Source organism: Tupaia chinensis, unplaced genomic scaffold, assembly GCF_000334495.1.
Source record: "Tupaia chinensis unplaced genomic scaffold, TupChi_1.0 Scaffold144138_1, whole genome shotgun sequence".
NCBI classification, from domain to species: domain Eukaryota; kingdom Metazoa; phylum Chordata; class Mammalia; order Scandentia; family Tupaiidae; genus Tupaia; species Tupaia belangeri.
Genome location: NW_006203993.1, coordinates 161,661 through 184,447, shown reverse-complemented (window position 1 = coordinate 184,447; position 22,787 = coordinate 161,661). Strand labels below are relative to the sequence as shown.

Here is a 22,787-nt window from a genome sequence, read left to right as displayed (position 1 = left end):
TCTGGTGAGTGCACGTACCCTATAGCAAAAACCTCTCCAAAAAAAAAGAAAAAAGAATATATAAAATATATTAAAAAAAATTTTACATGACATTTTAATTCACTTTTCCCAAAAGTTGAAATTAGGTAATTTAATGAAGATAAAAACATCACAAAGGTAACTGGTTCTCTTTTATAACTGGAAAACCTTTGAGATTCTATACCAAGTTCCAACAAAACTCCACTTATGACAGCTTCACGTGGGGGGGGGATATCTAGACTTCCGATTGGAAGTGTATGATTTCCAAGTCCTGGAAGACCACATAAAGCTGGCACCCCCTTCTGAGAAAGCACAACCATTAACACATAAGAAGCACTGGAGTGACCTTACCTATATTCATGACCTGAGACTGGAGCATCTGTCTTTGGCCAGGCTGGCTGCTGGGTCTCATGGGGATGCTGGCTGTTGGGTTCCGAATCATACTTCCTTGGATTGGCCGATTCATGGCACTGGTGGTGGCAGCACAGGTGACCCTCACAGCTGAATTCTGTGGCGCCCATTCCCCAGATGGCATGGTGGGCCGGGAAGCATTACTACCCATCATTCCTGCACGCAAGCCAAAGGACACTGAGAGATGCAGGAACTGAAAACATACTCGGCACACACGGATCCCAGGTGATCTGACTCTTCACAAGACACCCATTCTGTAGCCCACAGGTAGCCCAACAGCTCGTGCCCTCATTGGGCCCGACGTGGGCCCCGTGGCTAAGAAATAAGAATTGGTAATTACTACACAGTTTTCACATCATGGTCTTGCTACTCTTTACAGTTCGGAAAAGCTGTTAGAATTGCTCCCATATGTACTTAGAAACAGGTGGCGTGTGGATAACCCCAACTTCCTTCCTGAGGAAGTGAATCACATTAGCTGACAGCTATACGTCAATGCTTTTCTTTCCAAAAGGGAGGTGAGGCTGAGAGGAACAGGGTAAAAACGGATCATCGATATTCTGATTATAACCCCAAATCACACAGAGCATTCCATGAAGCCTACATCAGACTCCTAAATCCTTGAATCCCTTTCAAAGTCTAAGAACTTGTTAAACTTCAGAATCGACCGAGAGCAGCCTCTGTGTAATGCAGAAGTTACAGGATCTGCCTGATGGTCACAGCTCTTCACAGGCGGGGCCGAGCGCCTCTGCTCCAGGCTCCTGGACCACCACATTCCTGACTGCATGATCTAGAAAGGGTTAGGACAGCTTTGGGAAAGTCCTTTCATCCCTGGGAGCTCAGTTAGGTGAACACACAGAACGAGGGCACAGCGCTGCCCGGCCCACCTTGGGCCGGCCCCCAGAAGGCCTCAGTGGCCAAACATTTGCGAAGGCTTGATATTTTATGGGGGAAAAACCACCAATGAGTCCCTGCGTTTAGAAGTGTTTATTGCTGCATGGAGGAAGGTTCTGCTTTCAAAAAATACATGGCTTGCTTTCATGTACTTAAATTATGATAACAAGTTAAAATAGTAATTTGACAAGTGGAGAATCTGTATTGTAGGCGTTTCTTTCCTTGTGAAATGAAAATGTACTACGGGGATGATTAAGGGTAAAAGGTAGTAAGTTAGATTTTTAAAAGTTAAAATTTAAAAGTTATTATAGTCACACACGTTTACAAAACATTTAAAAATTAGAGTTAAACTATATAAAGATATTGTGGGAGAAAAGGCATTTTATTTGTTGAAAAATATATTAGCTAAATGATATAACAAACATGATATAGGAAGTCTAGAAAGTGGATGGGAAAATCACCCAGAATTCCCGACTTTCATGCGTGGTAACTGGGATAATCCCTCGCAGCCTTGCCTTTTTTGCTGGACTGGACTGTGTGAGGTGGAGTGTGAGCTTCAGCCTAGATCCAGGTGATCTCCAGCTGCCCAGACTTTAACAGCGCAGCCCATATCCCTGTAAGCACTCAGAAATGCTTGTATTCTGCGGCTAAGAACCCGCCATTAATAAATCATTGGCTTCTTTTCTCTTATTATAAAAGTATATAAATCAACATTTTATCTATCTTAAAAATAACATAAAACAAATATGGCACCATTTCTTTGAACATACAAATTAGTCAAGTAGCCAGAGCCTGGACCTATGGTAGGCAACCAATAAATACTTGTTGAATAAATAAACTACTTTAATACAGCATAACTGATATTTCTCATGAATTCCTTCAACAACAAAAAAATTTTTAAAAAAATCCACCTTTTCCTTTTAAAGTTTTTTTTTTTTTTTCTTTCTTTTTAAATTTGCCAGGGGGCACATGTACTTGCTGGAGAGATAGAAAAGAGGAAAAAAATTCACCCTCACGGGGCATGATCACACCACAAGTTCTTCGTTTTCTGGCCCTCTCGGGTTTTTGGACACACATGTATATATGCCCAGAACACTTCTCAAACCACTGGGGCTGAGATTCGAACCACAGTGCTGGCCACGTGGGATCTGGATGCCTTAACCACCAGGTCATAAAGCCAGCCCAAGTGAAATTCTTGTATTAACAATTAACTGTCTAAATGGCAATGTGCATATAGGGATTACAGGCTAAGCTAAAAATAAAATACCAAGAATTAAAGCACAACTACACATTCTTTTTACAGTCTTGCATTTTTTTCTATGCCTTTGTCTCTAGGCCTCACTGAGACCAAGGAAGAAAGCCGTACGCTTTAAGTAGCTCCTCATTAGGAAACTCCTGCCAGATTTGTCATACACAGACATGGCAGGGTACAGGGCACCGTGGCAAGAGCGATTGATGGCCCTGCAGTGAATTCTAGCCAGATGGGATGGAAGCGTGGCAACATGGCAGCTACTGTGACACGACCAAGGCTGAGAAACGGCCCTGAAGGCGTGGCAGACACCTGCAATCAAAGGCCAAACCAGATCGCTGGCAACTTCCTGAATCTCCAAAGACGGAACTCTTGGTTGGACCGGAAAGTTACTACGAGGCCAGGCATGCCACTGTTTAAAGTTCTTTCTTTAATTATGTTTCTTTGAATTAGAACAATATTGCCTCGAAGTATGAAAAGTTGGTTGAATTTTGAACTTGCGTTCTGAAATTCTCCAAATGCAAATAAATGAAGAAGTTTGAGGGTTATCAACAAATCACCATTGGAAACTGGTGGTCGATCAGCAACTGACTTTGTGCACGCCCTACAATGCCTAGCACGATAACTGGGACAGGAGTGAAATAAGCCCAGGCCACAGGATGAACGGGTAGGAACCTTGTAATAGCAATGTCCACGGAATACGATGGTCAGTTCACTGGAATGCTTCCCAATATGCCACTCTCGCAGTGAAAATCTGAAGATTTTTCTTACTGTCAAAATGTTAGTTTCTAACAAAAAAGTCCACAAGAAAGATTCCCCTCATTTGATGTGGATAAATGGATGAACCGTTGCGTTAATACCCCCCGTGAAGCAGCCCTTACCTGTGCTACTGCTCCCTACATTTCCTTGGTTTCCTATCATGCCTTGGTTGCCCAGCATTCCTGGCTGAGGGATCACTGAGTAAGGACTACTGTTTCTGATTGGTGGGAAAGGTCCAGCACCAGGTGGGCTTTGCAATGTGATGTCAAGTGGTAAATTCTGGTTTGGCAATAACCTGCCCAGTTGCCCTGGTCGTGGGTTATTAAAAGCTAAGGAGAAAACAAATAAAAAACCGAAGGTTAATATAGGATAATGGAAAAGAGTATTAATAGTAGTAGTGTTTAGGGAAAAGGCCTGTAAAATAACAACAATACACACGTCAGGGACCAACTGACTATGTCAAAGACAAATTCAGACAAGAAACATACGCAGCGCCAAATGCCAACTTGTAATCTAATTAGGAAGCCTGTAGTTCAATCTGGATGATCTTGTGGAAAAAAACCCATGTATATTATTTACCATATTTCTCTCCCCAATAATAAGTTTTTATATCCAACTGTATTTACTAAGTGAACAATTAATATGCTTTTTCCATATTATACTATTCAAATTAAGGAGTACTGCATTCTCACAACTAAGAAAGCTATAAACATCTCTTGGACACAGCACTAAACCCACACACATGTGGTTTGGACATTAGAATATCGTTTTTATTTTTTTTCTGCCAGAAGGCATATGAATTTGATGGAGAGAGAGAGAGGCAGAGACAGAAGGCCAGAAAGCTCCCCCAATAGGACGGTCATGCTGCGATCCCATCTCCATTTCTCTCTCCTGCTGAGATTCTGGGTGTGCCTGCACACACGCTCAGCATGTTTCTCATGCTGCCGGGTCTGAGACTGAAACTACATGATGGGATCTAGCCACCTTAACCACCACGCTACCGACTGGCCCTAGAATAGTCTTTCTTTCTTTTTTTTTTTTTTCTTTTTTTTTGCGGGGGTTTTTATTATTAGGTGCTTTTGGAGAGGTTTTTCATTATAGGGTGCATGCGCTTGCCAGAGAGACAGAAAGCGAGAAATCACCCCCCAGGGGGGATGGCCACACCGCAATCCCTTCTCCCTTCTCCTCTCGGGATCTTGGGCACGCGCGCACACGCAACGGCATCAGTTTAAGCCATCGGGTCCGGAACTTGAACCGTGGTCGACTACATGGGAGTCCAGTGACACAGCCATTACGCCAACTGCTGGTCCCCCTAGAATGTTCTTTCTTAAACTTGACTTTTCTGGGATGAGAATTAGGTTAACGAGGGTTACTCTCATTGGAAGTTAAAATATTTAAGTGTGAACTCTTATCTGGAGCAGTATTAAAGCTTTGGGCACTGCTTACTTTTCTAAGTACAGTCTCCCTAAACTCTGGACACACTGAGATTTGAAATAAATTTTGTGGTTAGTTCATATAAATCTACCGTGTACTGAGCATCACACGAGAATCACACAGACAACCCATAATTTGATGTTACTGAACTAAAAAAATACTAAGACATCAGTTATAATTTATAGAGCTAAATTATTGGATAATCTCAAGCATTTAATTTTTCTCTGAATTATGAAAATGTAATCTGAAATAGCACATTTAAAAGAAAGAGAAAGTTCTGATCACCAATAGTAGAACTATTCAGGAAAAATTAGGGTTAGGAATGGAAATGATGCACATGCTTAGTCACAACTTCCTCAGGCCTAGTTACCTGGTCACCTTCACTAGTCTGCGTACCATGGAGTTAGAGAGAGGAGAAAGCATGCCTTCCGGCCAGTCCTCCACTCTCTCCCTGGCTAGTGAACCTAAACTAGCCAGTGTTTTTTACCCATTTTCTTCTTGGTCCGATTAACCCTCCATTCCCCCAAGAAACAGGCAAGTTTGAAAGATAACAAGCAAAACCTCATCTTTCTTTAGTTTTACCCTTTTTAGAATGCTCAGGAATTCGTTGAGGGAAAAAACCTAGTAACTGAAGATATGCTATGATTTGGCTTGTGATGGCCATTTCTGATTTGGGAACAAACGCCAGGCATTGGGTCAAACTGTATTTGAAGAGGGAAAAAATCATTCCATCCACTTAAATCAACACTGAAGAGGTCATCTATCTTTCTACAAATTAAGGCCCTGCTACAGAAAAGGTATCTCCTTCCATTTAAAAACTATCAGACACCTGCAGCGACCATTACGTTTGTAAACTAAGTATTCTTAGTGGGGAGCTTATTTTAAACTTATGAAAATTTAAAACAAAAGATTAAAGGGGTCTGCTAGTGGTGTGGTGGCTAGAGGCGCTGGATTCCCACATGGCAGACCATGGCTCGAGTCCTGGACCTGGTGGCTTGCTTCCTCGCTTTCCTTCTCTCTCTCTCTCTGGTCAAATAAAAAAATAACAACAAGTGGATCTGATTAAATAAATAAATATAATAAATAAATAAAAGATTAAAGATGTATTTTATAAAGGGATTAAAAAAATGAAACTTAAAGTATACTTAAAAAACATCTGATAAAGTTCCATGTAAAATACATGTTCCTAGGAGGATTCCTGAGCAATAGGGCAAAATATTTTTAATGTGTATAATGATTTCATGGTTAATGATGAAATATTTAGAAGAAATATTTTTAATAGCACATTATTCCTAAGAAGTCAGCCTAACTCCTCAACTTCCTATGCTTTAAGTACTGAGTGGTATATTAAAGCACACCATCTGTTTTAAACCCATGTCTGAAGGTAGACACTGACGGAAGGAGGTCTGTGTCAGCTGCAGAACTGCACCAACGGAGGCGCTCACGGATTCACGCTGATGAAACGACTCACGAGTCTGTTTTGGGAGACCAGGACAGTAGATGGTGCTATTTGATCACACAAACCTCGAAGTGACTAAGCTTTTTGCATCCCACTGTAACAATCCCTGTGTCTGATAGTGATTACATGGGAATTTCTCGGCATAACCAGCAACATCTCATACTCACTGCTCTGTGAAATTCGCAGGGCTGTCTTCTGGGCTCCGACAGGTGTAACAGGGCTGTTTTCAGCGGTGAGTTGCATGAGGTCATTGATGATGGCTTGCTTGTCAACTGATCCAGCAGGGGCGCCCGGCCTCGTGTCTGGGAAAAGCTGTGGTAACTGACTATTCTGCAAATCATCCAGAATCTCCTCCAAGTTGTCCAGCTCACTGCCAGGCTGTGGTTAACAAACAGAAGAGTTTGCCCCAGTCCTACCCCGAGAATGGGCCCTGCAGGCCCGTTTGCATCACAGATCTAACCGGGGTAAGGCACACAAAAGACATAGACCCACACGCACCGCAGGCTGAACGGTTTTGAAAACTGATCATCTTTTAAAAAATTCAGTTGACAAAAGACAAGTTAAGCTCTTGGTCTTCACCTCCCTTGTCTATAGAGAGGTTCTGAATTAGAAAGAAAGCTGTGTCCCAGCAGTGATGTACTAGCTACATTTTATGCTAAGCATCCAGTTAATCATGAGATGCATATTTTCAATGAATGGTGAGTGGCTCTGACTCACAGTCCACATCTGGGTTTGGTGGTTTAGCCTCCCTACGAAATAATAACAGTAAAAAGTCCTGTATAAAGCATGATCCGAATCTGTAATAAACCAGCATTTAACAAATGGTTATTTCTTCTTAGAACTTCCTTTCCCTAAAAGAATAGGAAGGGAGAACGCAAAGTAAGGCTGAAGCGGTCGTGGACTTGAGCATTGCCTTTTCGGTCTGAGTGGCGCTTTTCTGTACTTGCACTTTCAGTTTCAAGTGACACTGGCTTTCTTGGCCATCCACCAGCCTAAGTGACAAAATGCAGGGAAGCAGGAGAGACAGTGGCTGTCCTCAAACATAATGCTTATTAACCTGATTTTACAGACGCCATAAAATTGTTTCTTCAGGTTTTTCCCCTTTTATAAAAATTTCATTTTCGATGACTAATACCAATAAGGTAATATCATCACTATTGCATACCTAGTATTCTCCCAGGAAGCTAACCTCATTTTGCATTTGTCTAAAGAGAACCTACCTAGGGCCAGGTATTTTAACTTGGACAGTGCTGACCGGACAAGGAACGGCTGCGTTACATGCTTTCTCCAGTGGAGAAAGTGATACAAATGATCTGGACGTGTAGGTGGAACAGTGAAGGTGGGCAGTGTCCTGAAAGTCCTGGAGGGACTTTGGCCATGACAACCCTTTGGCCTGCACCGGCATCTCAAATGAAATACGTCATGTATCTGATAATGAGCTGTGCTTAAAGCAGAATGGCTTTAATGTTTATCCTATATACAATTCCTATCCCCCACACAGAGATTAGATTTGCTAAGCTTTTTGCAATTTATAACAAATGGAATATTTATATAGGATGTCTTTTGACTGGATTTATTTCTCAAGTTAGGAAGGATGGCTGAAGTGATGTTTTACTTGATTCTGTTGAGAGACAACTAGCAGAGCGATGGCCTGGAGATTCATTTTCCAGGGAATTCCTAATGCACTGTTAGAGCAATCACAAGACTATTTTCTAGCTTGTCTTTTGTATTTTGTGGTCATAGGGTGCATGTGCTCACTGGAGAGAGACAGTGGACATCACCCCCCTAGCGTGAGGGCTCTTATCTAGGAATTTTGGGTACACACACACACACACACACACACACACCTGGCATGATTTTTCGAGTCATCAGCCTGAGACTATGGGAATCCAGTGCCTTAACCACCATGCCACCTGCTGGCCCCCACTAGTTACCCACCTGTAACCAGAGGGAGGTATCACACACGAGAGAGCTCAGTTCGTGGGAAGGGTTAGGTTCCAAAGTTGGCATCCTAAAGTACAGGCAGTCACAGACAGGCAACATGATCCGTAAAGTTCCCTAGAAAGACACTGCACTGCATGTACCTCCCGCCAATGTGGTCCTTCCTCCAGAGTGGTGGTATGAAACTGACAACTGAGTTGAGTCCTAAACGAAGTAGCCACACCGCTTAACAAGCCTGTAGTTACGTGTTCACCCAAGTAGAGCTGCAAGGGAACCCAAACCCAGCCAACACATGTCACTGAATTCATGGTCACTCTATCAGGGAAGAAATCATTGAGTTGAACGGTGAGCAAAACGGCTCTTGGTACTTAAATAGGCATTTAATAATCATCTGTTCTTCTTTCCTTCTAAAGGTAGAAAATTGTCTCTGTGCACTTTCAAAGCACATGTGAAGTGACTGCGCTGTAAATCACTCTTTATCATGACTTGTTCATGGCCTAAGATATGAATCGACACTTTGCGTAGAAATATTTATTGGCCTGAAACTTAGTACATGCTGTACATCACTAATCTGAAAATCCAAAATGTTCCAATACCTGAAATAACTTCTTTTTTTAACTTTTTAAAGGATTATTTATCTAATTTTATCCATTCTTTTTTTTCTTTTTCTTTCTTTTTTTTTTTTTTTAAATTGACCAGAGAGAAAGACAGAGAGAGAAAGACAAAGAGGAAGCGAGAAAGCAAGCCACCAGGTCTGGAACTTGAACCATGGTCAGTCATGTAGGAGTGTCTAGTGCCTTAATCACCATGCCACCTGCTGGTCCCCGAATCTGAAACTTAAGCACTGATAGCACACGGCAAATGGAAAATTCCACACCTGACTTCATGCGGTAGGCTGCAGTCCAAATGCTGCAATACAAGCTATGCATATTAAGTATAAGAAAAAGAAATTAATTTCACTTTAGACCTGGTTCCTATCCTCAAGATACTTCATTATATATGCACATATTCCCAAATCCAAAAAGATCCAAGATCCAAAACACTGTTGGTCTCAAGTATTTTGGATAAAGTATATTCATCCTATCATGGGTTTGAGTCCTGGACCAAGTGGCTTAAAAAACATGCTGGGTGCATGTGCATGCATGACCTAAATACAGAGAGAATGGAGAAGAACAAATTGTGGTGTGGCCTTCCTTCTGAGAGGTGATTTCTCACCCCTCCCCCTAAGTGAGTGCACATACTCCATAGCAAAACTAAAGAAAAAAGAAGTGTGGCAAATATCCTACAGTTTTGTCATGGAAATAGTTACAGAGAGCTGAAGGAGGCTCTCACAAGACTGTGAAGTTCATCTGTGTTCTATGAAACCAGGTCTTCCGACTCTAATACTGCTTTGCATTGAGTATTTTTAAAACGGGCCCTTCCCTATAGCAAAATCCTCTCCAAAAAAAAAAAAAAAAAATCAAAAAACAAAAAACATTGGGGCCCTTGAGGGACCAACAGTTAGTGCAATGGCTATGTCGCTGAACTCCCACGTAGCTGATTGTGGTTCAAGTCCTGGACCTGGTAGCTTAAATTCATGTCGGGCGCATGTGCATGCGTGCCCAAGATCCTGAGAGGAGAAGGGATTGTGGCGTGGCCATCCCCCCTGGGGGGTGATTTCTTGCTTTCTATCTCTGTCTCTCTCTGTCTCTCTGGCGAGTGCACGTGCCCTATAGCAAAAACAAAAATAAAACCTCTCCAAAAAAAAAAAAAGAAAGAACCCCCCCCCATACACCCCAAATGGGGCCCTTGAAGCTCAGGGTGTGTCAGGGTGAGGCAAGGACAATAAGGAATACGGTGCCTGCAGAGCAACCTTTACGGATTACCTTCAAAGACAAATATCCAAAAATAAACAGGTTCATGTAAATAATAAAAGAAAACTACATTTCTTTTCTCAATGGATGCATTTATAGTTGCCCTCAACCCCAGACATATGTGAAAAAAGCTTTTACAATATGAGTCTAGACCACCACCTTTCCTTTCACTTCATCTCTTTCACACATACAGTAAGCCATCCCAAACAGAAAAGCAATTCCCACAGGTTCAGTGTTCATAACAGGGCTCATGGTTCCTCCTCTGTGAGCTACTCCTGGGTTTAATATAACGACTCCTATGTAAGTGCAATATGATATCCGTATATGAGGGGCTTTCAAAAGGGTCACAGAAAATGTGTATTATGAGTTTCAATTTTTTTTTTTTTTAAGATTTTTGCTTTAGGGCAGGTGGGCTTGCCAGAGAGAAAGAGAGAGAGAGAAAGGAAAAGTGAGAAATTTCCCCCTCTCCCCCCAGAAGGGATAGCCATGCTGCAGACCCTTCTCCTCCTTTCTGCTCTCGGGATTTTGGGAACGCACGCATAAATGCCTGCCATGTTTTTCAAACCACTGAATCTGGGACTTGAACTGCACAGTCTGCCATGTGGGATCCAGTCGCCTTAACCACCAGTGCTACCTCCTAGCCCAAATTTCAGTTATTTTGTAACAAATAAACCTATACTTAATTTTGTTTAAACTGTATTTATTTTATTCATGAGAGTGTATATGCACATACACAAGAGACAGAGAAGGAGGAAAGGAAGAAAAGGAAAAGAGAAAAAGAGAGAAACACTCTCGACAAGGGCCCTATCACACTGTGACCGCCTTCTCGCAGCCCTCCATCTCGTCAGAACCTTGGGCATGTGTGTGTGCACCGGTACTTTCAGGCCAACCATCCTGGGAACCTGAACCCATGGTTGGTCAAGTGGCTTCCAGCACTGCAGTGCAATACACTGCGCCAACACCACTGACACTGGGCCTAAACGTGTATTTTAATTCCATTTCTCCACTAACTTTGGAAGTCCTTTCTATGCATATTAAAATATATGTGGGTGATTTAAATCAGTTTATTTAACATAATTTCTATAATAATTTAAAAAGTTCAATCCATTATTTTCCTTGAATGATTTTAAGGAAGGTGTTTTATATACCTAAATATTCTTATATATATATATATGTGTGTGTGTGTGTGTGTGTATTTTTTTATTTACTGAAGAGAGAAAAATTTGAAGATAAAAAGAGAGAGAGAGAGAGAGAGAGAGAGAATTTCCCATATGATCTTATCTTCAATCTTCCAGCCAGCCAAGAATCATCAGTGTACCCAGTGAGAGTTCAGATCAACTTGGAAACTGAACCCAAGGCCCTCCAAATGGCTCTAGTATCATGCATACGGTGCCCTAATGCCTGAACACTGCAAATGGACCAAATTTTAATTTGAAAATACATGATAGGAACACCAGCAGATGGCATAATGATTATGTTGCTGGACTCCCATGTAGTTAACCGCAATTCAAGTCTCAGACCCAGCAGCTTAAAATTAACGCTGCGGGGACCAGCAGTTGGCGTAATGGCTATGTTGCTGGACTCTCACGTAGTTGACTGCAGTTCGACTCCCGGACCTGGTGGCTTAAATTCACAGTGGGCGCATGTGCATGCATGCCAGCCCAAGATCCTGAGAGGAGAATGGAGGAGAAGGGATTGCGGCATGGCCATCCCCCCCGGGGGGGGGGTGTGTGTGATTCACTTTCTGTCTTTTTGTTTCTCTCTCTGTCTTTCTAGCGAGTACGCATGCCCTATAGCAAAAACCTCTCAAAAACAAAACAAAACAAAAAAAACCCACCCAAAAAACAACTCATGCTGGGTGTGTGTGTATGCATGGCCAAAAATTCAAGAGAAAACTAGAGATGGGATTGTGGCATGGCCAATGCTCCTGGAGGTGATTTCTCGCTTTTTTTCTGTCTCTCTTTGTCTCTCTGGTGAGCACATGTGCTCTACAGGAAAAAATATCTTAAAAAAAATGCATGATGAGGCTGGCCTTGTAGGCTAATGTTAAGGAAGCCTGATCCCACACGGCCGAGTCCTCGCATTGGTAGTTTAAAAATCATGCTAGGCACATGTGCATGGATGTATGCCCACACACCATTGGTGGGTGCTTTCTCCTCTTTCTCTTTGTCTCTCTCTGCTGAACACATGCGCCCTCTGGTGATTAAAAAAAATTAAAAAGCTTGTATTAAAGTTACACTGACTTTTAAATTTTGATCTTTGCCATTTTAGCAGTTGACCTAATGCCATTGTCAATCAGGGTGGTTCTGACACGCAACTAAACACACTTCCCTTCAGAAAGCCATGCAGGACCTTCTGTTGTTATAAAGCAAAAGGAACAGTTTCTATGAAGACTCAGAATTAAGCATGCTGTTTGAATTCCCTCAGTTTACCATTTGAAAAACACATTACAAAAATCCCCCCATTAGGGACATATCCTTTCACGTGTGGTTGTTCCTTGTCAACTTTAAGGACACAAAGCTCCAAGCATCTACACGCCTTAGTTTGTTCCACAGTAACATCTGATGACTGTAGCATGCTCTGTATTTGTGGAAGTTCTGGAGGGGATGAGTTTGATTACATGAAGTTTCTGATAAAAAATTTCTTCCTCTAAATTTTTCTGAGCCCTAATCAAAAGTTTTTCTAGTCTCTATCCACCCTGTCGGGCACAATTTCTTTGCAAGGCAAAAAGATTAATGCCTTCTTTTAAACTGCTTTGCCAAGATACTTCCAAGTTTTGCTTAGGCATCTATTTGAACACTCAAATTAGCCACATCAATTTGAGTAGTTAGTTTAAACTATTTCAGGCAGAAAATGAGTCAGAAAGATTTTTATAAAAGTTCTATAAAATGAAAATTAGACTTGATTTCTTTAATTTTTCATTTTCTGGCTTTCATTTTTATGCTTTTTCATGTGTCAAATCAGCTACTTCTCTGCAATATAAAGAGCACATACATGCATTTGAATAACACATGTATTCTAATAAATTACACAACCGCTTTTGAGTTATTTTTAAAAAGTACGATTTCACCAAATCTGCCTAACAAAGTTGTTAAAAATTCTATCACATTTAGAGGGAGGTTTCAGGACCCTTACCAATTTAAAATACAGTTTGCCTTTCTAATTCCCATTAGAAATATCAAGAAGAAATTCTTTTACACCACTTCCAAACCCTCATCATAAGTGTCTCAGTAGCATTAGGAAGACCACAGTAGTTCTGTTTGGTTAAGTATCAACCATGACCCATTACAATATAAATAATCATATAACGTAAAAGCTGGTAAACATATCGGAAATTTTTCTGTCGCTGTTTCCTGTTGGTGAGGAAATGGCATAGAAACCAATGCTGATCAACTATACATAGTTTAAAAAAAAAAAAAAAAGCTATTTTAGGTATAAAAGCACCATCGAAAATACTTCCTGTCCTTAATAAGTTAGTAATAGTAGAACACACACTCAGCTAATGGCTCTTCTCTGAGTCAGAGAAGACAGTTGTGCAAATAAGGTTAACAGCCGTGTTACCTCTTGTATTCCCCTGAAATAAAAAAGTCTTCAATGAATTTGAATGAGGGGATCAATAGTTAATGAGGGAATCAATAATCTGTACTTGGGAACAGTGAAGGAGATAGGGAGGATTAGGAATCACTGTCTTTTTTCCAAAGGTAAGTCATTTTAACTTTGATCTAAATTTAGGTAATGCACACTTCCTGTGGTAACTTTTCAAGTTGCAATGTTTTTGCAATTAAAATTGCTCTGAAGCTGTACTTTTGGTGGATTTTAAATGGGAGTGGAGGACGGGTGAGATCAGGGGCTGAATTTCATTAAGGAAAACATACTTAACTTTGCATAGGTGTGTGCATGCACCCTGTGTACTCAACTTTCCTTTTTTTTAATTTGTTTATTATTATTTTTTTCATGTGAGTTTTGCCAGAGAAAGATGGAGAGATAAAGAAAGCCACCAGGTCTGGGAACTGAACTGTGATGGGCCATGTGGGAATTCTAGCTCCTTAACCACCATGCCACCTGCTGGCCCAGCATGTTTATTTCAAGCTGTGGGTGCTAGGTCCGAAGCACAGTTGGCTGTGTAAGATCTGCCTCCCTCCTGCTTGGACAAACTGGGCTCAATTACAGTTTTTAAACCAGTGAATGTACTTAATGCTTTAAAAGAAGTATGCCTTGGGACAATGGATGTCATAATGGTTATGTTGCTGGACTCCCATGTAGTTGACCACAGTTCGACTTCTCCGTTCTCCTCTAGGGATTTTGGGCATGTATACACACGTGCTTGGTGTGATTTTCAAGCTGCTGCGTCTGGGACTCAAACCGTGGTTGGCCATGTAGGAATCCAGCTACCTTAACCATCACACCGCCTGTTGGCCCTGGAGAGATGATTTTAATTAAAGCTGTTTCTCCTAAATAACATTTATGATATGACTTTTCCAATGACCCAAAATATATAAATACTGAACTGCCAAACTTCAGGCCTGGGATGGGAATACATTCTGTTTACGGAGGGAGGGGCTGGCCACGCTGGACACTAAGCAGAGGTGGACCTCATGAGTCACCATCTCACCCTCTAGCCTGTGTCAAGAGATCTGAGTGACACTATCCACGCCTGCCAGTCTGAACTGCCACTAGCTCTGTATATTCTAATCTAGTAAACCTCAAAAGATTAAAACATTTACAACTATCAATATGATTTTACACTTCACGTTACCCAAGACATTGCTATTAACTTTCTGCTGAGACTCTGGTTTCCCTCTTCTACTTCAGACAGCACTACAGAACCTTGCATTAACATCTACAGCAAGTTTAAGGATTAATCACAGAGGATGCTGACATAATTTGGCTCTGGTTCCCTTGGAAGGGTACGAAGGCTTAAGAAAGTCTATCTGTCCTTTAGAAACAGTAGCAGCTGACAAGACATCACAGTGGAAGAAAGAGGAGGCTAAGTATTTAGGCCCCTGTATGGAGCCCGGATACCAGGATGACTGTGGCTTGAGCATTCCTGAAGGCCACCTTCAGTCCCAGAGTTCCCAGGGCTTCCCCTCTGACAACTCGGCAGGGCTCTAGGTTGTAGCAGGGGGTGCAACTCTACTCTCTCCATCCACATCTGAGCCCCAGAAAAGTGACACAGAAAATACTTGCTGCAAAACAATCTGAAGGACATATCAGTAGGTCATTTTCAGTAGGAAGGCACTCATGGCTTCCCTTTCTAACTAGTTATGAGTTAAGAAACGAGGTGAACGACAGGGCAAACTCAGGAATTAGAGGAGAGCTGATGGCCAAGGGAAAAGTCTTGGGTCAGCAACTCTAGACTGTCTTAAGTCCCGAAGAAATATAACAACCTAGGATGGCTTAATAACCGAACTTTAGGGACCAGCAGATGGGGTAATGGCTATGTTGCTGGACTCCCATGTAGTCGACCGCAGTTCAAGTCCCAGACCCAGTGGATTAAATTCATGCCAGGTGAGCGTGCGTGCCCAAGATCCTGAGAGGAGAAGGGATTGTGGCGTGGCCATTCCCCTGGGGGGGGGGTGTGATTTCTCGCTTTTAGTCTGTCTTTCTGGTGAGCACATGCACCCTGTAGCAAAAACCTCTCCAAAACAAATGAAAAACCCAACTTTAAAAATAAACAAAACTATGTAATGGTTTATTTTCTCCCTATGATGTTATTTTCTCCTTAGGGTACAATGAAGAATGACTCAAAGGGAAGAGGGATTGGGATTGGGGACTGAGGACATGTTGGTCAAAGGAGATAAAATTTCAATTAAACAGGAGTGAGTTCGAGAGATCTACTGTTCAACATGGTGACTACAGCTAGTAGCAGTGAATCATGTACTTGAAATCGCCAAGAGGGCAGACTGGAAGTGTTGAGTCCACAGAAAACAGTAAGTGCATGAACTAATACATGTTAGTTAGCCCAAGGTAGCCACTCTACGATGTTTACGTATTTCAGAACACCATACTGTACACCAGAAACGTCTATGATTCTATTTGCCAATTATAAAGCAAAAATGAGGCCAGCAGATGGTGTGGTGGTTAAGGCATTAGATTCCCACATGGCTGGCTATGGTTCCAGTCTTGGAACGGGCAACTTAAAAAGCACAACCAATAAACAGATGAATAAATAAATAAATGTTATTTAAAAAAAAAAGATTCTGAAATCAGTTTGGGTGTCCTGGGTCTTTTTCAGGGAATAATTTTTCAGGTAAGAGCACATAAAGTGAGCTCTTGTATCGGGTTTGAATGCGATAATGTCTGCTGAGCTACATTAACACAGAATCAACTTTCTCCTCTCTTCATTCGGTCCACTTTCACTTTGTTCTTTATCCCAATGGTCTATAAAACTCTTTTGCATTAATCAGATGTTTCAGTTGCTAATAAAGAAAGGTAGAATGACCTCCATTAGGATTCAAAACCTGTTAAACTCTGATTCTGAAGAGAAAGGTAAATAAGAAATAAGCCAATTAAGTCTGTTCTGACAAAGCCTGTTTTGAGGAAGTGATCATCTCTAATTTAGGCATCTTCTCTAATAGGGTCAGCAAACTACAGCCGACCTGCGGGCTAAATCCTGCCCACCACCTGTTTCTGTATAGGTCCATGAGCTAAAAATGTAATGGATTTACATTTCTTTTTTAATGGTTAAAAAAAAAAAATCAAAGTAATTTTGTGACACATGAAAACTGTAAAATTCTACTTCGGAGCCCGCGAGTGAAGTTTTCTAGCACGCAGCCGCACTCTTGTTCACTTGGCGCCCGCAGCTGCTCCCACACGAGGCACAGGTGAACAGTCATGACAGAGACTATCTGGCCTAAATGCTGAAAATATTTACCATTTGGCCCTTTTAATACAAAAAAATTTGCCCACACATATTCTGTAATGATGTTACTCTGCAGGGATGGCATCTCACACTCACAGTTCCAAGGAGAAGGAGCACTGGTGCAAGGAGAGAACCCAGAGAAGCCTTCTTACCTAACGACTCGAGGTTGTAATGCACCTGAGAACACCCCCTCTGGGCGCACATTAGTATACCTGGGAGAAACACTGCAGCACTTACCTGGTCACTGGGCTCGAAGCTCATCTCTTCCTTCTCAGTTTTCATAGCTATTAACTTTGTGTTACTGGCAGGGTCTGTCTTACTATCCAGTCGCTCAAGTTTGGGCGTGATTTCTGGTAAACCAATATCTTTAGTATCATCTTTATCTAGCAAATAGCGAAGTAGTGCATTCTCTTTCTTCTTGGGGCTCACTGGCTCTTGCTTAACAGTCACTTCTGACCCGGGAGCCGTGCTGCTGGACTCCTGGCTCAGTTCCTTGCCTGTAGCTTCTGCTGTTAGCTTGGCCAAGTCCACAGGGGAACTGCTGTCCTGCAAGAGTCTGTGCAAAATCTTATGCTTCTCCTTGAGCGAGGTTCCGTGTGTGGACCCAGAGCCGGGCAAGCTACCTGCGGAGTCCTTGTTCGTGTCCGACAAAGAGCTGGATAAGGGCGAAGGCTCCATCTGATCGGATTTGGTGGTCAACAGCTGCAGGAGTTTGGTCTGCCCTTTGCTGTCGTGCAGCCTGCTCTGCCCGTCAGCCCGCTCGCTGCTCACGGCTGGGGGCAGGCTGGGATCACTGGGCTCCTTTTGCTCTCCAGAATGGCAGCTGCTCTCTGCTTGTCCGGCTGTACCTTCGGATGGCTCCCCATAAAGTCCAAAACAGTCTTTGGAGTCCAAGTTTCCCATCTTGCTGAGTGGGGGAGGATTCATATTAACTGGGGAGTTTTGCAAATTGCCCATTTTTAGGTCCGGTGAAGCCAACGATGACCCTAGCGAGACCCCGTGCCCCTCGCTGAGGGCCTGAAGTGCATTGAGGGAACTGTTGGAATAACTATGGCTATTTCCTGTGCTGCTGCAAACTCCCACAGGGGAATGCAAGCTTCCTGCAGGGGAAAACTGACTGGGTGGGATTCGAGGGCTGCCGGCCACTCCAGGGCTCATGCGATGCCTTGGTGACAGCATGGAGCTGGGCTGTCCTGGATTGAGGCCAGGGCTGCTCTGTGAGGGGCTGTTCATTTTGAGTGCATAGTTACTACCCTGAGGAGTGGCTGCCTGCATGCCTGATACATGGTTCATTCCCCCAGAACCACCAAACCTGCCCATGGGCATGCCCATTTGTTCCTTTGGGCCGTTTATGGGAAAGTTCATATTGCTACTGAGGGTCATGTCCTGACCTGGGTTCCCACTGCACAGGGCTGGGTGGGCAGGGCTGCTAGAGCTAAGTGGATTCAATGGCTTCCCCATCGCTTGTCCAGTCAGATCCGGATTCATTACACACACATTCTGCTCTCTGCATGGTGAGGAAAGAAAGGAATGTAAGATAAAAGGAAAAATACCTAGCTAGTTGGTATTAATTTAAAAAATGAGATGGCCTCTCTTTTCTTTAAATGAGCAGACTACATTTTAAAGGACAGATAATACTTTGATGAAATCGTCTGCAATTATGGACGAGACTGAACATGCAGTTTTGGCCCAAGAGGGATGTTTTTTTCAGCAACTCATTAAGATGTCTGTGGTTTTACAGAGGGGTGGTGTTTAAGTCTGACTGCCGCCATATTGAAATTGCAGTTATTAGACAAGACATTAGCGGGGTTCCAATGACATGCTGTATCTTTCTCATGAACAATAGAGCTTGCACTAACTTACAGAAACAACTCAGGCCTAGATGTCTTCAATTATTGGCCAGTGATTATAATTCCTAGCAGCCGACACATGCATAAGCCAAGAGCTTGGGTGTGGACTACTTCACACAAGGCAAACAGCAAACTTTTAAGTAAACTTAAGAACTTGCCCCTAACTGTTAAATAAACTGCCAGCCCTCGAGCCAACAGCTACTAAAACTGTTTGGAATTAAATCCATCTTGTCTAACAGATCTCCACTGGCTTCCCCAACCCCCCTGCAAAGTGGAGCAAGAGCTCAGAGACGATGACATGGGAACTCCGAGGTCCCTTCCTTGGTGAGCTGATCCCTTGCCAGCCCTCACTCCTGACTCCAGGCATTTCTGAGAGGGATGACTTTCCAAGCCCTCTGAGTTCTAATTTACGGCCTTGGCAGTCACTTGTGAGTTACCAAATGTGTTCACAAATCCAAACAAAACAGGTTTCACAAATTGTCCAACATCAGCTTTCAGTTAGGTGGGTGAAATTTGCCACATCTGTAATCACTTTCAAATTGTTTCAGTTTGAGGTCAGATTTATTAAGAGTTGGCAAATAGGGCTTCCTGATTTTTTTAAATTCCTAAATAAGAAAGTAAATAATTGAGAAATGTAATAAAATGGGACTCTTTAACCAGGGAACAACTTTCTATATCTTCTGACAGTACCTCATAACATTTTATATCACATGTAACTAAATACTTACATAACCTGGAATTTAGTCACTTTCCTAAATGTGTATTCTGAAACAATAGGGTTTATGATATCTGCTTAAAAACTAACATTCAAGCTTTTTATTTTCCTTTTTTTGTGGAAATAGCTTACCCTTTGATTTAAAGTCTAATGTCAGGAAGTTATTTTAAACTTGAAAGTAAACACATTGCAAAGATCTCGACTTAACACACGGAGCAGCAACAACCGACTGGCTTTAACGCTCCTGCCTCGCACACATCGCCGGCTTCGTACCGGGTAGTCGTGAGCGAGGCTGGTGCTGGCCCTGTGCTGTCTCGGCTGGGTTTTTGCATTCTCTCGGGGGAGGCCAAAATTCGAAGTCTAGCCCCACTTTGCCACTTTCTTGTGAGCTCTCCTGCAGCCAAGAGCTGCTAACTTAACGTGGGAGGTCATGTCACTGGGATGGGTGAACAGACAGGTCTAACGGACCTGAGAAGCTCCGGGATGATCTGCCACTTTGGGAGCTCTGCCTCCTACCTTGGGAGGAAAACGGGACTTGGCAGAGCGGGGGTTACCTGTGGAGCATGTGCAAGGATATCACAAGCTGCGGCTCGTTAGTAGTCTGCGAACGGATGAGTTTGCTCTTCGTCTGTGCAGCAACGAGAGTGCCGTCGGACAGGGAGAAGCGGTAGATCTGACTGAAGGCCAGGCCTTGTCTGAGCACTGCAGGAGGAGCAAAGAGAACACACGCTTAGAGAGAGACGGCTGGGGCGCGCGGAAGGGCAGGGCGGGATCGCGGCAACAAACTCTCCAAGTTTCGCTACAGGTCCTATCAGCATGCTAAAAAAGAGTTATAAATGCTACCTTATAAAATATTATTACATTTTTATTTTTTAATTTTTCATTCATTTATTTATTTCTACATTTTCCACATTTACTTTCCATATCAAAAAATTTGAGCTCATACTCCATCATTCTTGACAGTTAATGAACAACTTTCACAATTTCAAAATACTGAATTTTAAAGATAATGTTGAAAATATTTCTTAAAATTTTGTGTAATTTGGTTTGTGACTCTATAACAACAGAAACAGTATGGTTTTAAATATTTTTGAGAAAATATTTACATGTCAACTACTCAAATTGTTGCAAAGCAAATGCCCAGCACACTTGGTACACATAAACCTTCTCAATTCAGCCCTGCCTACCAAGTATTCTGTGATATACAATCTGGAGGCAAAGATCAGTCTCTTCTACTTCCTTCAAAGTCTTTCTCATTTAAAAAGCACATTTACTTCCACTCTAAACACCAATAAATTTAACATTGTTTTTCTTACAGAAAAGAGTAAGAGTTTTGAGTATCAAACTCTGTTCTCTCTTAAAACTCTTCAGTGTCATGGGGAAACCGTGCAAGCAGTGCAGGACAAGTTTCTCAATAATCTGTGTAAGATGTCAGAGCTCAAGAGAATACATGCACCCGGTATCTATTAAGTCCATGACTTACCTTCATTTCCTTTAAGCTACTAGAAATATTACAATAAAATTTATGACATTAACTATTTTCTCTGCAGAGCTGCCTAAAAGGAACATACTGTCCAGTCTACCATCATCTCCCACTGCATTTCCCCAGTTTCGTTTCTCACTGTGTAAGAAGTATTATCCGTGGTTAGGACAACAGGAAGTAAAATATAAACAATCAGAAGAATCTTTTCAGAGAAAAAAATATGCTAAACAAAATTGAAACAACAAAAGCACAAATCTTAATGACATGTAGTAGGTTTATTTTAACTCTGGGATAAAGGGTCAAGTGATTTTATTTTCAAGAAGATAATAAAATGCAATGACTTGCTTCTGCAGATGCAGCAAGACACATTATTTATGTACTGTTGTCTGCTATCATTTGTTGCATGAAGCTACTCAAGTTACTCCATGAAGTGGCAGTACTTGAAATAAATCACTATACATATATGTGTCTGCTCTGCACAGTAAGTATGTTCTAAACGTAACATAAATCCAATTCTCATAACAGGACTCATGTATAATAACCAACTAGGTTAATATAATTTTCCAGAAAATAATTCTGAAATTTATCTTTTAAAACAACTGTCTTTTTGTTTGCCTTAAAAGAAAGAAAAGAGAGAGGTGGACCAGCAGGTAGCGTGGTGGTTAAGGCACTGGACATTCCCATATGGCAGACCATGGTTTGAGTCCCGGACCTAGTGGCTTGCTTTCTCACTCCCCCTCACCCCCATCTCTCTGGTCAAATTAAGATAAATGAATGAATAAATAAATAAAATTAAATAAATAATTCTTTTCTCCCCCTTATTTCTTTCTTTCTTTTCTTTTTTTCTTTTTCTTTTTTTTTTTTTAAAGAGAAACAGGGAGAAGGAGAGAGCTAAAGAGGAAGGGAGAACGAAAGAGATGGTATCCTTGACAGGATCTGGCCATGTTGCAATCCTCCTGGGTCCAGCCCATTAGCGAGGACCACAGGCGTCGGTTGAAGTTGGTCCAGAAACCAAACCTAGGCCTCTCGTGCAACTCCAGCTTCCCAAGTGCTGGTGTAGTCCATGTGCCACATGGCTGGGCCAAAAAAGCTGTGTTTTGTAACTATCTAATACTGTATATAAAAAAGAAACTTTCAATTCAGAAAAAAAGGTCATGTAATTTAGTTACCTCTTAAACCATGTTAAGAAGACTACCATGTTTCTACCGCATAACCCTCAGCACAAATTTTGTGGGTTGAATAGCTAGCCCCAAAGCGACCAAATACATTCATCACGCCAAAAGATTGCCACAAGTGAGAGAAACGCTGACATACAGTGTGTATTCTGATTTCCTGGTACAATTTCACTTTGGGCAATTTGCCTAACGACTCTGCAGACGCAGCTAGACACAGTATTTACGTACTGCAGTCTGCTACCAATTGTGACCTGAAGTTTACTCAAGTTACTACAGGAAGTTGCAGTACTAGAAATAAATCACTGTACATACGTGTGCCTTGCTCTGCACAGTAAGTATGTTCCTAAAGGTAACATAAATCCAATTCTTATAATAGGACTCATAACAACTTATGACTTCAGAACGGAATTTCATCTGACCTTGGTAGTGAGCCCTAAAGAGTTTTCATTTCCATCTGGCCTCTACCCAACATCTCTTTAGTGGGTAGAAGAATGCTAAGAACACATTTAGGAAGCTGTCCCACTTAAGCAAAGCTTTCCAGTAGACTTTTTTTGTTTCCTTTAAGGTTTTTGCTATAGGGCATACGCATTCTCCAGAGAGAGGTAAAGTGAGAAATCACCTTCTAAGAGAGATTGACCACACATGCAGTCCCGTCTCCTCTCACAATTCTGGGCACACATGCACATG

General features: G+C 42.0%; 1 protein-coding gene across 7 annotated transcripts in view; it reads right to left on the bottom strand.

Annotated features, from left to right (window-relative positions):
- NCOA2 (nuclear receptor coactivator 2) overlaps positions 1–22,787 on the bottom strand; it is a 214,212-nt gene that overhangs the window by 34,204 nt on the left and 157,221 nt on the right. For 6 of the 7 annotated variants that reach the window (XM_006165992.3, XM_027767271.1, XM_006165993.3 and 3 more), the window contains 5 exons: positions 19,997–20,144; positions 17,115–18,384; positions 6,389–6,599; positions 3,451–3,657; positions 370–585 (listed from right to left, as the gene is read on the bottom strand). In XM_006165992.3, coding sequence (XP_006166054.1) covers positions 370–585; positions 3,451–3,657; positions 6,389–6,599; positions 17,115–18,384; positions 19,997–20,144 — 2,052 coding nt within the window. The remainder of the gene's footprint in view (positions 1–369; positions 586–3,450; positions 3,658–6,388; positions 6,600–17,114; positions 18,385–19,996; positions 20,145–22,787) is intronic. The other variant, XM_006165995.3, reaches the window with a different exon arrangement.